A 17,508-nucleotide genomic window follows, 5' to 3' on the forward strand; every position below is an offset into this window, starting at 1 on the left:
GTGTTCTATTTCCACCTCAAATGAAAAGGCGTTGCAGTTTCTTTGTTCAAGATTGTGTATCGAATGTTAAGCCCTTTGTTGCGTTTGAGACACATGGACTTCGATACTTGGATATATATATAAGTGTATGTCGAAATCGAACACATACACTCTTAAAGAAATGTCGAAAAACGTTCGGTAACATCTCTGACCATCATTCCTGACTGACTATAATGTGTTACAATTTTTTGACCAGATACTTCCAAAGTCGGTCAAGTTTTTGATTCTTCACTCGATTGAGAAGAAATGAACAATATTTTGACTTTTGAAATGTTATAATAACCTTTATTCAACAGAACATGTAACAGAATCACTCGTGACGTCGCATGGATGATGAGCGTAATAACTCTTTATGGCGATTTTTTTCCATTATCCGTTTCCTCTATACATAATATACTTTAAAATGTTACAATTTATACAAGATTCTTTGCAACTTCATGCACTGTACTTGAAGTAGATTTAGTTACGGTCAGTAATTATGAAAATTAAGTTTCAAAAAATGCTCTTCAATATTTTCCATCGATACAGAGCTTCTGTAGTAGCTGCCATTGGGCAAATTTGGTTTTTCCAATGATTGAATGAAATATCATATTTCTAGCGCAGTCTGTGAATCTAAACATATACGTCTGTATATGTAAATCCTTAAACCTACTCTTGATTTATGATATTTCAATTGGAAGACTCATTGGAATTATTATATTTTATGTTAATATAATTTAAAGTAATATATTAATAATATATAGTTAACGTTCGGAAGAGTTTCTTTTTAGAATGTTCGCACGCATCTCGAATGCTTGAATTCATTTTATACTTATCAACATTATTGCTAATTATATTATTTATTTTCTTATTTATATCTTTACGCTGGAACGCTTATACGTTTATTTTACATTTGAAACCAATATCAATATACACACTTTAATAGTATTGATAATAATCCAACCAGTAATTACGAAGTTTCTGTCAGTAATCAAGATGTCACTCCACTTCTTTCACAATCACGAAAGTATTGAAATAATAAAATACAAATTGTATAAAATATAAAACAATGAAAATTAATCACTAAACTATCATCGCTTTATTATATCTTGCAATAAATTCACCAAGACCACATCATTGTGTCGAGGTGTGGGTTCATTGTTACATTCTTTGATCTCCTAGTGAACAAATCTATCTCTTGACTCCTGATAGAATCTTAATAATCTTGTAATACAACCCTGCCAATGAAGAAGACTTTGACTTTCAATACCTTGCATTTATAAACAAGTCTGTCATGAAATAACACATCAAATTTCAAGTCGCTCATAGGATTGATAATGAAGAAAAGTACATTATGAATGATAGTAAAGTGATTTAATTTATATGACAAAATCATGTTAATGCTTTAACTGTTGGAAAAAAATAAGACAATGTGCAACTGTACAGCAAAGATTGTGTTGATCAGCAGGGTTGCATGCAATAGTGTATCTTCTCTATACAATTGTCAATTGCACAAGTATTTACATAATTATAAGTAACGACGAATCCTACTGTGCCTTTGAGCGCATATTTTTCAAAAACGCCGTGAATTATCCAATTCAGTTTGGCACATTTGTGTTTCCGACTGGCTTCACTGCATATTCAACCGTTGGCACAATTTTGGAACTTGACACAAGCTTGGAATTTTTTATCCATCATCTATGTCTATTACGTAACAAGTCTACATGTTTTTGAATAAACTCTCTATACAGATACAAGACAGTCTAATAAACGATGAAATATCAATAACTGTGTCGTTTTTATTTTTTTCGCATAATTTTTTTAAAAATATTTTTCTATCAATTTTTTTTCAATTGCAATTTACTAGATGTGATAGATTTATTTAGTTGTGATATTTTTTGTCTCGAGATTCTAAAGGTTTTTCCTACATGCAGCTTCTGATCAGAATATTATCAATTACAATTGTTGTAATTTTTGCCTATTTCAATAACGTTTTTTACTTCAAATAATCCACCTAAATTATTTCTTCTGCCAATTGCCACTTTATTGCTCCACAATTCGGTGCACTCACATTTCACCATTCATCATCAAATTTAAGAGCATTTCAAATTACTCAAAACTGCATAACAACGTAGGCAAAGGTGTTGTATTTTACTTGTGTTGCTTATTACATCCAGTATTGTGGTGTGCGGCCTTGAATTGAATAAAATTTCAGATACTTCTGATAATTGTATATAGTCCGTTACGAGATTAAAAAATCTTTGCCTGTATAAAAATTGAAGATTATAAATAATTCTCTTTACAAAATGTCTCATAAATGAGTCTACTTATAAAAATAGCGAAAAATATGTAAGTCATTGACCACATTGAGCCTGTTCCAATCAAGCCCAGGTAAATTTGATTTCAAAATTTGATGACGAATTATCGAATTCTTGGAATGGATACTTTTTTGTTTCAGTAAATATTCGTTTCAGAAGCTACGAAAGGGAAGCTATCGTGTACCACAATTCATTCGTTCATTTTTTTTGTTTTTGCTCTATACCTTGTTCTTATTGAAGCCAAGATGCGGGAACCCACTGTGGTTCTCTTTCCAAAGAATTGATTTCAGTAAGCAACTGATTATATGCCCGATCAGTATCATTATTAATAATAATCATGTCAAATAAATGGCCATACTTGTCTTCCATGTCTCTAGCCTTTTCAATTATATCTTTTAATTCATCTTCCTTGAAGTTTTCATTATTCTTGATCCGTTTTTGCCTCAATTTCTCAAGGCTTGGTGGCGCAACGAAAACTACATATGGCTTCAGATCTGAACTGCGTAGAATTTTTAAACTCTGCGGATGCAGATTCAATACACAAATTTTACCAGAGTTCACAACAGAGCGTATAGCCTCCACCGAAGTTCCATAATAAGCTTTTTCATATTCTCCGTGCTCCACAAACTTTCTGCACAATATATCTGACTCAAATTGTGATCTTGATATGAAATGATAATCCTGTCCGTCTACTTCGGAGTCTTTCCTTGGGCGGCTTGTATCTGTGAGAAAGTTAAAATACAGTTTAACATCTGGCAAAGTTTCCTTTTTACACATATTGAAATTGTCTACAAAAGTTTTAGGTAACGTACTGAAAGAAAGATTATTGATTTTAATCATTTCTTTTTGGACCTGTGTCCTGTATTTGATAATTGTTTCCTGTGCATTAGGTCAATGTTCGACCCTTAAATATGTTTTAAATCAATTTCTTAGAATGTTAATCATCTTTGCAACAACTCACGTGGGATTGCTGCAGCAAAGCGCTCGCTATCTTGCATTAATCGTTGGCGAAGTTCGTGTCTTCCAATATTAGGTGGACCGATTAATACTATTGGCCTTTTATGATTTGCTCGGGGATAATAAAGGGCTACTTCTTCATACGTAAGCACTTCCTCGCTGTCATAATCTAAAAATATGATTTACACTTATATTAAACCATGAATTCCCTGGTAGTTTATGCAGTGTAAGTTGATTGATTACAATATCTTATCGACTTTATGTTTCCATATCTTTGATTTATCAAACTGGATTCAATAATGCTTATTGTTAGTATTTTCTTCTATTGTGAAACCTTCTTGAAACGAGCCCTTTCGTGTCATACGTTATCGTCTGTGCTAATGTATCCACAAATTTGATCTAAGCCAAGCGTAGCGGACAAACGCTCTCAGGTAAAAATTGTACACGTGTTGGTGCAGGCGGTGACCGTGTGCCTTTGGAAGCCTCGTTTCAAGAAAGATTCACGTCGATTGAGATGCTAAATAAATTCAATCTTATATCAAAATTTTGGTTTGAACAAAGTTAACCAACCGTCGATAGCTGTTGTAGCATAGAGAGGGTACCCGTCGTCATTGAAATTTGAGCCAGACTTGCTTCTCTTCTTTTTTTTCGGATTCTTTCTTGCGCAAAGTAACGTACTTGATTTTTTCGAACCACGTCCCGTTGATTTTTCTCCAGCTATCGTTTGTTTCATGGATTCACGTCTGTGAAACAGAAAGAAACGGCAATAACATTTTGAATTCTCCAAACAAGCTAGTGTATGTAACAAAAACTAAATGACACTTGGCTATCATGCTTACTGGTGTTGGAAGCTCTTGCTAGGGACAAGACCGGCCAACGTCTGATCTTCTTCCCCTTCGCGGTAAGCTTGCCACCAGCTTGGATCTTCTTGAGAAATTACATGCAGTACATCCCCTTTCTGAAAGCTTACGCCTAGTTCTCGACAAGGAATGTAAGGGTCTTCTTCCGGATCATAATCAAAGTGTGCTCGCACATGTTGTATCTGTAATATCAAGAGGATTGCATTTAGTTGCCTTTCTTTACAAGCATTTATTTAGTTCGTGAAATACATACCAGGGTCGTGTCCTCGCGGATGTTGGTATTACCGTTATTCCTGTGGTCAACTGGTGCTGGTAGAACGAGGAACGTTAAGCTACCCTGCATTCCGGCAAGAATATCGCAGACTTCATTCACGCTCTTGCCTCGCATTTCGACTCCATTTACTTCCAACACTTCATCACCTTCGTGCAACAAGCCCGATTTGTCGGCTGCTCCTCCACGTACAACTCGACCTAATAGAGAACATGTTGCTTTAAGATAGGCTGTTAAAAATAATGCCGAAGACATTCGTAAAGATCTTCAGTGTAAATAGCTAAACTCTACTACTACTAAGAAATTTACAAATAATAATCTCTAATTCTTGATTTGATTTTAGCATGGAAGGCCAGATATAATCACCGCTATTTTCACATTTTCATTCTTTGCTATTACTTGATAAAATTTTCGACCAAGTGGAAATATAAATTGCATGTAAGCATGGTAAATTTAATAATGGAATATTAGTGATGCTATCTTTTAAAATCACGAGATTATCTTGTTTTCTTATCTTTCAAAATCGTTTTTGATGTCCTTTATAAATTGAATTATTTTTTTTTTACCAACAATATATTCCGTATCAATAGTAGTAATGTGCAAGTGACGGGCGGCATGACACAAATGCCTGAGCCCGATTTTTATATGAAATCGTTTTCTTGTGGATAAAAGTTCTGTGAAATAACGAGTCACATAACTTTCTGACCATAAGCTTAAAATAGTTGTGAAAAACTTTTAAAAATTGGAAGAAATTCTATTTGAAATAAATATGTATTTTCCACAACTTCGATTAAATTACACTTGTTCCAACTAAAATTGAAACCACCATTCATTATTGACTTTTTTCACCAATCTTATCGCTTTTTAACATTCAGTCTAAAACATTAGCCGGAAACTGTGAATGATTTCTGACCACTTAGACTGTTTTGATAGAGATTAATTTCTAAGAATTTTTTTTCGGGGTTGAGTAGACTTATATTCAATTTTTCTTTCCTTGGTTTGATCGGGTTCATCAAATACAATGAACCTCATTTTTTTTCAATATATTCGGTATGCATTGGCGAAAATGCGAATCTTTTTCACTCGTCAAGAAATTTTAGTTTGCTTTTTTGCCATGCGGCCTATCAAGTGTATATAAACAATAATATGGCTATAATATAATACCTATAATTACGGCATCTCCTTCGTTTCTAACAGTAGCACCCAAAGGCTCGTTAGTCTTTTCGATTCTAATGATTTTGATGTTTTCAGCTACTCTAGATCCATGTGTGCTAGAAGTGGGGCTGGGCGGTCCGCTTGGCGAGGATGAGGACGGACTCTGTCGACGCTGAAGACCGTCAACGTAGGAACTAATGGAATCATGGGCAAGAAGGAGGCCCTCGATTTCATAACTTGTTAGTAAACTTGTCAGCTCTTCTACAATGGGTCCTATAGAGTCTCCGCTATTTCCGCCACCCTTCGATGAGGTTTGCCATTGTTCCAGCACCTCGACGCACTAATAAAATGCAAAAATGAAACGCATAGAAATTTAGTTCAGATTTCAGTAGTCAGGTCAAGGAATACGGGCTTGTGAGGGATAACGCGAGACAACTGACATTTAAAACTTTTAGTATTCATATACCGTTTTCTACGGCTTACATAAAAAAAATGAGTTGTTTACCGTTTGTAGCAACCTTGAAACTTGCCTGTATGAATACCTATTCGCAATTACGGGGAACTTATAACTAATAAATGCTGCATAAAGTCTCAATGAATAAGTGTAGGATAGTTATCTTAAACTAACTTACGTCTCGAGCCAGATTGGCGGCATCTTCGGTATGGTGCAAGGGTTTCACAGTTTTACCATTCTCCCTCAAACAATTTCGCAGCGCATGGTGTGTCGCTAGGGCAGTTGCGAAACGCCTTTGAATCAAAAGTGTCCTAACTGCTTCTAGTTTTGCTTCTACACCAGGCGACGGTACTCCTAAAGTTCCAGCTACATTTCTGAGCTGCAATTGTAGCCTTTCCAATGTTGCCACGACCTCTCCATAAGCTGCACAATAAAAAACAGTAAACATAATTCAATTATGTTCTTCTTTATCCAGTTGAAGATTTTTGAAAAACTTGTCTAACATATAATATGATAACCAGTTCCGATTTAATACGAGTTCTTATCGGTATTTGCCATTCAGTTAATTTGTGTCCAGAATGCTCTAAAATAAATGATAATCAAAGATAGTAAAAATACTTACTAAGCGGTTTCGGAGACTCTTTAATTTCCGACGAAGTTATAGAGTTGATCGGTTTACTGGGAATCGAATTCGACCTACTGACAAATTCGTCTTGAGCATAGGCTTGATTTTCTTGTCCAGAAAGACTTGTCGAATGACTTTCTAGGGCGTGGAGTTTCCGAGATCCACGTAGAGACCGATTCAAGTATTCCTGTTTTTCTTCTTCATCTTTCCGTTTGCGGAGTTGTTCCTGGGTAACAATTAATGATGATATTGAATTCATCGCGCTAATAAATTATGCCCAAAATGATTCAATGGATGTTCAATTATACATATCCCTGCGTTTTTTACAAACAAAGAAATTGGTGAAATTTACGTAATCTATTCGAAAATAATTCTACACACTGTTATATTGCAATGTACGCGTGTCAGTGTCACGTTCCTCGCTTCAAATAAAAATGAAAACAAACAAGAAACAATAAACCGAAACACATCTGCTCTACAACTGTAACGAAGTTGAAAAGACATTATAAAACAACATTGCGTCATTGATTGTGCTAACAATACGTAATACGATATGAACATAGTCGTTGTCTCTGTATTTTATAAAGATTAAAAAATTTGCGGCCTTCGATTTATTGTTTAAAACATCGGCAAAAATAATTGTACGCTATTGTACCCCATCTTCGTGGCTAAAAAATTGCCAGCAACACAATTTTACGACGCAATGAAACTGAGAAGATGAAAATAAAAAAGAAGCATAGTGTACACGTTGGTCGTTGGCAGTGGAATCGAAAGTTAATCATCCAAGGACCGGTGATTGGGATGATTACTGATATTACTATTGAAATTTTCTTCAACGATACGCGACAATTTCATCCCTCGGCTTGTTAGATAATAGATCGCGCATTATGCATATATATAGGTATGTATAATAAACGATATAATGAAGAAGCGGTCTGCCTGGCCGTCATTATATCACACTTAAATCTCACAACCGGGGTATCGTACCGTAATCGTAGAACCTGTACTACGATTACGTCTTCTCAAGAGGAATCTTACCCTGCTTTCAATAGCAGATACCGAAGGTATTATACTGCGGACTAGGTGCTCAGAGCCTTACGCTGGATATGAACTCCTTTGAACAGTTTCCCGCGGTTCCTGTACCACTCTTATGACGGCACCATGCCTAATCTTGGCCCCCGCTTTGGGTCCTTTAAATTCCGTAGAGAAAAAAACACTCCACCAACACAACCCCGAGTACCCCATATATACCTAGTGGAAAAATACGGCCCCTTTAGGTAGTACCTTTAGATAAAAGACGTACTAGCTCTATCCGGGCATTAAGTTGTGGCAGAGAGTTTGTGCCCCGCTCCCATCGAGACCACAGGGGTTCTGGTTCTGGCATTCCTCATGATGCCTGCGTTATACTCCCCACAGAATTGTATCTTACAAACGTACAAGTGCCAGACGCAATCTCCTCCCTCACCTCTAACTCCCCCCCCCCCCCCCCCCGGCCATTCCCGCCCCCGTACCTCTTTTTCCATTTTCTTCGTTTCTGTTGTACCAACGTTCTTTTCTTTCTTGGTGTCAGAATCAGGGTGAATATTAAAGAATTACCAACGTCCAGATTCAAAGTCTGCAAGCACGTAGCTGCTGCTACAGTGTAAAAGCGTAAAGAAGTAATCTCCGCGAGTATAACGAAGGAAAATTTATTTACACATATCCTGAGAGCTAGTCCTAATATGTGTACCCTGTGCAATTAAATTAGCCATCGCAAAGGCGTATTGTGAGATCGCTGAGGAGCTGAGGTACAGTGGCGACTAATCCAACACATACACAGAGGTGCGATGGCGTTGCGAAGTTGGAAGCAGAAAAATGTTTTTCAACAATAATTTAATAATAATTTAAGCTCGTATAATCGTATGGGAAAATGAAGGTTTAGCGGAGTTTCAATACGTAACACGCAGAAAATCATTTACAGGTTGAACACGGTCACAATGTACGTGAATTGAAAAAAGCGAAGTTGAAGAAGAAGTTCTATCGCTTAATTTAAGTCATGAACTGGGGAACACTGATTTTGTTCATTTTTTGACTCTCACCTTGTATTTCTGTATGGAGTGAAGCTGCTGTTGGGTTGGTTCCGTTTGTTCGACGTTATTGTTCTGCGACAGTCTGTTGTCCTTCGGAGGTCTTGCCGGGGCTCTCTTCTGATCTCTTGGTGGTATCGCAGGTTTTACCCCGTTCAGACCGGTCTAAAAATCCATTTGAAAAACAAAATCGTCCAATTAATCGCCACCCTACGTTCCTCTTACGTATCCCGATCCTTGCACTGCATCTTGCATCAATTGCCACGGCAAGAAATTGCAACCAAGATGGGCTGCAGAGAAAACGGACAAAGTTTTCGGGGCGTGGATATATCAACCGTCAACAGTAATAAATTGAGTCTTGAACTGTTAGACATGCCATCGCTTTCTTGGGTTTTATACATCATATGTTCTCCTCTACCAGTAATACCACGCACTTCTATACACTTACTCGAAATGACAGATGCGAAATGCTGTGAAAAAAATGCCTTCGGTTTTTCGTTATTTATTTTTCATACTCAATACACATAGATTTCTTACGTTTTTTTTTAGCAATATCTTTCGAAGGCTAGTTTTCTCTTTCCGATTATTCGAACGACATTTTTACACAGCGAATCACCGGTTGCACAAAGTAAATAGTTTTATATAACGCGAGCATGTTTTACGCGTTTTTCATTCGCATTTTCCGTACGCCAAGTACCAGTTACCATGACGGTAAAGTGAGTCTGCGAATGCGCATGCGCGCAGTACAAAAAATACCACTTTGAACTTCTAGGTTAGAAGCAAATCTGACCCTAAACTCAATTTGGTGCTTCGTGAAAAAACGCGTAATGTTCTCTTGTTATATAAACAATGGTGAGCAACAAGGAGGCAACGGTCTTTTCGCCTCGTGTATTCGCAATATTCGTCTTCGGCTGACCTATGACTCATATCGCAAACTTACGCTCGGTCCGAAAAGACCGAGTTTGCCTCCTTGTTACACAATATACTATTATCACATTATACATAGACGCTACTACAATATTACTTCTACGAAAAAATGTTCACTCTGATCGGGAAGGATACCTAACATACTGTATGTTTCACCACAAACCCATTATAGAAATCCATCGACATGCTGAGGCATCCATAACTTTTATGAACCTTGCAGAAACGCATGAAAATATTGCACCAACGCGCATTTTTTCCATTATAATTATAGTTTTTGTATTATAATTACCACATTATTATTATTAATATTTTAAATTGAAATTAAAGAAATCGTCCAAAATCATCATATTAATTTGCTGTTGTACGATTATGTTTCAGATTCCCTTTGGAATAAGGAAAAACGGCTGATTCTTAGATAGGACAGATGAATGATGATGATGGTCCATGAGTGATCGGTGTAATGTTCTGATATAATAATAATAATAACAATAATGATAATAATAACAACAAAAAATAACAATAATAACGAGAACTAAAATAGCGTTTAAGTATTTTTGTCGATGAAAGCAAGTCTACTTATCTCATGTCTTGCGTTGTTAAAATTTTAGACATAATAATTATTGTTCCAAGTCACCGAGAGTGAGAAATTGTTGAAAGGAAAAAAAAAGTTTGTAAACATGAGCGAGTTGGTTAGAGTGAATGTTTTGTTCATTTTTACCTGAGAGCAAACATCGTCCAGGTCCTCGTAAGGGTGTACGGAGTCGTATAACGAGTTCCTCGACGTGTCTGGTGATATTTTTGTCGGAGTATTTTCATGGGTAATTACTGATGAAAATGATTTACGCGAGTCAGTCGGAGTTTCTTTGTCATCCCGCATACCGCATGCTTGATTCAAATTCGAGTCCGAGAGCGAAGTGTGGACCTTAGAAATTGATTTATCGAGGAGACAGGAAAGGTTCAAGTGACTTTTCGATAAAGATTCATTTATCTGAAGATTATCTCTCGGAGAGGCCGAGAAGACCTCAAGGTGTTTTTGGTAGTTTTTGTACTCCAAAGATAGCCGGGAATTTTTCAAATTCTGGGTATTCGGTGACTCGTCTAAGGGCTGTTCGACCTTTTCAACAGTATCCAACGTTTCATCACCCGAGATCGCGATACGTGCTCTCTCGTACTTCGGTGAGTAATAAACTATCGGTGGGGTGTCTTTTTTCCACGTCATTTCCCGAATGGAATTACGAGAGTTTTGATTTTTCTCGTGAGTAAAAGATTCGTCGAAGTCAGGCTCCGACGAGAACAGATGTTCTTTTACCGTTCTACGAGCCCCGCCGCCGCCCTCACCGCGGAACGTTGAGAATGTAATTTTTGGCAAACTGTCAGCCGGGTTGATAGCGTCAAGATTATCATGAGACATGGCTAGACATGGATTATCGTAAAAGAAGTTTGTGGAGTTTTCTGTTAATGGGAAATGAGAATTGGCCAGCAAATTATCGCTCGAGCCGTAAATCGTTTGTGATGGATATCTCGGGGATTCATTATCCCCGAAGTCTGTTAGTGTCGTAGAATGTGTGTTTGAAGATTGCACATAAGATGCAGCAGCGTTCATAGGTTTTGAAAGGATGAAGCCGTTTGCAGCAGGACTAGGTACAAAGCAGTTTGGAGAATTGTTATAAGCGGTGCTGAATAAGTTACAATGTGTTTTATTACGGTGCTTTAGTGAGAAGCTATCCAAAAGCATCTTGACACGTGACCTTACCTTCGAGTCTTTTTGATCAACAATGTCTACGATTACGCTCTCGGTAGTGTGATTATGGCTCGAGTCTAGCGTGGTTCGATTGTTGTTTACCGATTCAACATTTTTAACATCATCGTTTAGGTTCGATTTCGATTGGACACTGTTTGCCTCCGCGTCCGCGTTTCCGTTAAGCTCATTCGTTTTACTACAGTCCGTGATGTTGGATTTAGCGACGGCAGATTGAAGCTTCTCGTTCCTCGCTCGATGCTGCTCCTCGATAACAGCGCCTCCCTTCAGAGTCCCCGAAGTCTTTCCAGGGGGTGGATAAACCGGATGGGACTTGGCCATCGGCACGAAATCCTTCGGGCAATCGACCGCCATTTCTCTGTACATTTTATTGTCGTTCTCGACGACAAACGAGGACGGCCCAAAGTTCGTGGAAGCATCGCTCTTCAGAGTCGAGTAGCCGCTCGACGAGTGTTTCTTATTCTTGTTCCTCGGCCTCGAGGTCACGTTGACGGTCGGTTCGCCCTCGATGAGTTCATCCGTGGACCCGGCGCGACTGAGCCCTTCCGTTTCCATCACGACCCTGGATCCGACAGTCGGAAGGGAATTTTTCGCCGCGTTTTTCCCGCTCTTCCTGAGCTTCCCGGCGTTGACAGTCGGCTGCTCTACGCACTTCCCCGTGATCAGGGCGTCGTCGATAAGCCTCGTGAGGTCCGAGACCTCGTCGGACCTGATCAAGAGCCCCTGAATGTCCTGCAGGCCGACCAAACCGTAGGCTGGATTATCGAACGAGGTCGACACCCTGCCACGATTGAAAAGTGGTGCAACTTTTATCTCTGGCATGATCGTCCTGCAGGGGGATCCCAGGTCTATGCGACGTGCGTCGTAAATCGAGGTAGAGTCCTTTTCCGCCCCGTGCAACCGGTGACCGATAACCAGGTTCGCCTCCAGGTTGACGCCATCCAGGCTTCCGTCGAGGGGCGCGGTGCTGTCCGACCTTCCCGAAGAGCTTCGAGGGCTCGCCGAGTCGTCGCTACAAGTTTTGAGCATGGTCGGGTAGTCCTCCTTGGCAAAGGGATAGTCCTCCTCGGCGTCAACGCTCGGCTTTTTGTGCCGCGGCAGGATATCGACGTTTTCCGGTACCAGGAATCCCGGAATTACGGGACCGCCGTCGGTCTGATCGATGATTATATCCGGTCCCTGGATCCGCTGTTCCTTTTTATCACTTCCGATTACAATCGACATGCAGTCGTTCTCGATTTTATCCGCGTCGTTCGTGTTATTGTTAATGTTTAATGTGGTGGTCAGGTTTTTGTTAAGGGTTAGGACGCTGTTAAGGGGTTCTAAGTCGGTCACGTTCGCCTGCAAATCGCGAAGGTCGCTAGCGCTACGGGAATGTGCGATTTTCCGAGCGCAGGGTGAATCGGTATTTAGTTTTACCTTTGTTGCGTTGGGGTAGGCCTGCTGGAGGAGGGTGTCGGGAACGTCAACGGGGAGTTCCCGGTGGTGCCCGAGCGCACTCGGGGCCCACATTTCATCGGGCCCCTCTACGGGCCCAACCCCCTCCTTCACCTCACGCGAACCGTTGTTATTTTCCTGCAGGTGGATTTCCCCTACGCCACTGCCGCTTCGAATACGAGACCTGCAATACCAAGAATACATCCACATTACACTTTCGTTCCATACGTTTTTCTTTTTTTACAGCTTATACAACGAGGGAAATTTCTAATTGTGGTTACCATACGGTCTATTTAACTATTATCATTTTTTTTTACCATAACGGAAAAATATGGTTCTCGGTATAAAATGGAAATGAGTCTTTTATCTGTGACAAGAAAGACTAGTATATGTTACTGTTATGAACACTAACCATTAGCAATAGTTTTATGTTTGCGCGACGATAAATTGATGTTAAGGTCGTATTTAACAGAAAAATGCAGTGAACTGAACAAAATGATTCAACGTTGAGATAAGTAAAAAATGTAATACTGACAGCTATAATCATAGTGAATAGTTTCTTATGCCAAATTTTCTTGTAATTCTAACAATATTTAAACCGTTATTGTAACGATACGCAAATTAAATTTTTCGGCTGTGTACCAGGAGGGGATATCTCAAAAATATACGTTATAGCATTCTACATACCGTCAATAAACTTAATAAAACTACATTGGGTTCAAAATTTCAATACGTATAGAAATAAAGGATTTTCCTTCAAGATATCACTATTATTTGAAAGCTTCAAATTCTTAAAAAAAACTTCTTGCTCGTCAAATACCTTTAACTAGCATCATCAAATATATTTTGAGAGATCAGATCCTACCCTCCCTTATGTACAATAGGTAGATGTAAGATATTATATATTGCAAACTATAATGTGCAACAATAGACGAACATAATACATTACAGATATGTACGAAAACTACTACGAAATTAAATACTCGCATAGTACAATCAGTGAAATGATATCAACACGTCTAAACAACGCGATATTATTAATTATAAATTTCTTGCATCCACGATATATATCCATCTTGTTTTTGGTGTTGTTATTCAGCTTACCGATCTACGGGGTTCATCCAATATATTGGATCATTTATTTTTTGTATCTATTAATCGCTGACGGTGAATAAATTAACAAGAAGAATAAATATCTGAGAAAATCTTATGAGCCTTTATTCATTTCATCGGTTTTCTATCGGTGATTGCGAAAGTTGCGTTTCTCCGAAAATATAATAATAGCACGACTACATTTTCATCCTCCTAATTTTCAAAGCTAACGTGTACCGCTTCCTATAAATATTTACGGTACATATAAGTAAGTGAATCAATGAAATCCATAGAATTTCAACAACTTTACAGGTGGATGCAAGTATATCCAGGTAGAATAGCACTTTCGCTGCCCGGAGTATTCATGGTTGCATACGTAGAGAATACATTAAACAATTAAGGAATTACAACGAAATCAGCCAGAGTTTCAATGTTCCAGGAATATAATACGGCGAAGATTGAACTTTCATGGACATTGAACTGCCGCAAGAAATTAATTCTTGTATTTCAAAAATTTTTCCACCTTCCCCCCCTTGAAGAATATTTATATACCCAACTCGAAGTAACGTTGTGATAAATACTGATCATCGACGGAGCAGAAACTTCGCAAATCACCGGAGACCCGGTGTATAACTTATTCGACGCGCAACACTGCCTGCGAAGTATGATTAAGAAAAATATACAAGAGAATATTTCGAAATACCCGCGTAAATCTTCCCTATTAGCGACGAAGTTGAAGATCGTGACGTATTAATCCGAGGTTGCACACTTGATTCAAAAGATTCAAAATCTGACTTGGACTCGACAGGAAGTCGACGAAACGGTAATTAATCGCCTGAAATGTGGCAATGACTGGCAATAAGCCAAGAATCGAAACTATTCCAACCATATGTTGACAAACGTTCTCAAAAATAACGCTAAAATAAAACCAAGCCGTAAAAATCCTTCTCTTTTTCAAATTCAACTTCATCAAAGTCACTCCGGAGTTGCAAAATAGGTTTCATTTCAACGGTTCGTTACTTTAACGTAACTAACTTCAATTTCATTATTAACGAGTACACGTGATCAAATTTTGACGCGAATTTCTTCATTGCGATCGCAGTTTTCTCTTCGTCGAGGAATCGTGCGTCGACGAAGCGATACGAAGTGATTGTAAGGAAGATTTGGTTTTTTTCCGATCTGGTTTAAGCGCGCCGGAATTTAGTATACACCGCGCAGTTTCTCAGGGTCTGCCCATGTCTTACCCTGGCCCATTTTGGTTTGCCCATTGGCGTATTAATGTATTGCGGACGACAGGAAAATACGAAAAGGTTGAATAATGGTTTCGTGGAACAAGGTATTTAATAGAGTGCGAACAAAGAGCCGAGGGAAAGAGAGAGAGAGAGAGAGAAAGAGGGACGGAGACAATGGTGGTATGAGTAGGAAATACCGACGTGTCTCAGTCCCCTGACGGGGCCCCATAATAGAATGCAACGGGCCCGTGGGCTGAGCCAGGTATGAATTCAACGGTCTTCTGCAATATCTGTCCGTCTCTTTTTGCATTAAGCAGGAAGCTCGGTGTACGCGTGTGGGTGAGTAAAATTGTATATGTAATGGACGCAAGTTGACGTTGCTGCAAGGTATGTGGTAGGAAATTTTCTGCTTCAATTAGGCGGTGAATAACGGAACGAAAAGTAACGGAATGCAAATTTCGTGGATAATTGCATTCACCTTGAATACGTCCGAAACTATCTTTAATTTTTTCTAATTGTCTTCGGTTTCAAGCAATCTCCTCAATTCTTTCTCTCGATCTTTCGCCGATCTTACACTCCAGTAATTACGTCACGCATACCTCACGAGATTTGGAAATTTAGCTCCGTGCAATCTGCGACAATGAGTGGTGAATATCGGGTCAAGACTGTGCCTTATGGATAATTAAATCCTTCGATTGTTTGCACCTGATAACCAACCGACCGTTGGCCTGATTTTTCGGAAACTCTCAGTGCGAATCATTCTTGAGCATACAGCCTAATAAAGGCGCTTGGCACACTTGTTCATTAATTTTCTGTGTCGACCGACTTCTGCAGGTATAAGTAGTTTTCAATGTCAGCCTTTGAAATGCTTGAGAAAACACGAAACTTGGTGTTTTTTATTTTAATCGGCTATTTTTCGTGTAAGATCGCCATCGAGACCAAACAGAAATTGTGTCCCTGAATGTACGCATTATCAACAAGTACGACCTATATTCCTGCATGCGTTAAACATGGTTAATAAAAATTGAACAAATTATTTATACGTTTTCGCTTTTATCCATATAGTTCATTTATTGATAGCTGTTTACTGGATTTCGCGGTTTTGACTTCATCGATCTTAGCCATTGTTATACAGATGACCAAAGTTTGTTTGGATTTTAAGAGATCGTTACAGGATGTCGGTAAAATTTCTACCTCAAGATCGATTTCGATCTCTCTCAAGGTCGTAGACTTTCTTCCGTGAAGAATTACGTAGATTGTTTAACAGAGCAATGCGAATAAACTAGAGCTCTGCTAGTAAGTAATCGATTAATTCGTATACTTCAATTGAATAATAGTTCTTTTCAACCGGCCCGTTGAAACAATCATTTTCTCGATGTCTCGATGTTATCGATTAACGAATTCTCGGAATGATCGCTCAATCGAAGCCTACGATCAATCGATTAATCGCACAGCCTCGAGACAAACGTACAACGGTCGCGCAGCATTTCCGCTTATGCATTTCGAATCAAACCACGAATACAAACATCCAGAGAGTGTTGAATTTTGCAGTAAAAAAGGAATATCACAGAGACCTACACCACGCGCACGGCAGCAACTTCTCCGGTTTACAAACAATAATTACTTAAAATCAACACTCGGTTCAGGCATTAAAATATCATATTGTAGGTGTACGATATCGCCCCCTCGACAATTTGAAAATTTACACGTACTCACGAGTGATATGCCGTCGCATAAGGAGCAAAGCTGTATAACGCACGCATGCCCATGGTACGTAAGTGCGTACCATAAGTATATAATGCGCGTAATTTGAAACAAGACGGACGCGGAGGAACGCGGGTTGGAAAATTCTTGTTTACATGCATACACTCTGCATACGTGTGTGTGTGGTACACAGGTATACACCGACCAACAACCTGTTGCGTCTACACCGTTGCTCTCGTTGCAGTAGCAACAGCGGCAAAACCACGACTTTTCCATCCATGCAGGACTGTTCCGAGTTCTATAGACGGTATAAGGCGTGACCATTGCACACCGCAGGTTCTTTGGCCTTGCCTTGTGTATAAGACAAGGGGTGTTTCGCCCAAGGTATCACGTTGTCAATATAGTTGGAAATGATTTCGTAATATTCGAAATCGCACTGTAATCAGTAATATTAAAGTGAAACGCTACATTGGTAATCGTTAGTAGTGGTGAGAAATCTTTTTGTAATTTTTAGAAATGAAATGGAATCTTCTAGAAGTTATGAGAGATCACCTGATCGAAATAAAATTATTCGTCAAGTAATCTCTCGTAATCACTCTGCAAAATGTATATAATCATGAAATATGCAATCAT

At 38.8% G+C, this 17,508-nt stretch overlaps 1 protein-coding gene across 3 annotated transcripts in view; it reads right to left on the bottom strand.

Moving 5' to 3' along the window:
* Window positions 1-295: 295 nt before the first annotated feature.
* Window positions 296-17,508, bottom strand: part of LOC124184902 (protein PALS1) — a 69,486-nt gene continuing 52,273 nt past the window's right edge. The window contains exons 8-17 of one of the 3 annotated variants that reach the window (XM_046575087.1): window positions 12,830-13,031; window positions 8,737-8,889; window positions 6,656-6,884; window positions 6,212-6,456; window positions 5,589-5,919; window positions 4,407-4,624; window positions 4,133-4,335; window positions 3,864-4,036; window positions 3,298-3,462; window positions 296-3,058 (exon numbers count right to left, since the gene is read on the bottom strand). In XM_046575087.1, the coding sequence (XP_046431043.1) occupies window positions 2,568-3,058; window positions 3,298-3,462; window positions 3,864-4,036; window positions 4,133-4,335; window positions 4,407-4,624; window positions 5,589-5,919; window positions 6,212-6,456; window positions 6,656-6,884; window positions 8,737-8,889; window positions 12,830-13,031 (2,410 nt within the window). In that variant the 3' untranslated portion in view covers window positions 296-2,567. The other 2 variants (XM_046575086.1, XM_046575088.1) reach the window with 2 other exon arrangements.

Source organism: Neodiprion fabricii, chromosome 6, assembly GCF_021155785.1.
Source record: "Neodiprion fabricii isolate iyNeoFabr1 chromosome 6, iyNeoFabr1.1, whole genome shotgun sequence".
NCBI classification, from domain to species: Eukaryota; Metazoa; Arthropoda; class Insecta; order Hymenoptera; family Diprionidae; genus Neodiprion; species Neodiprion fabricii.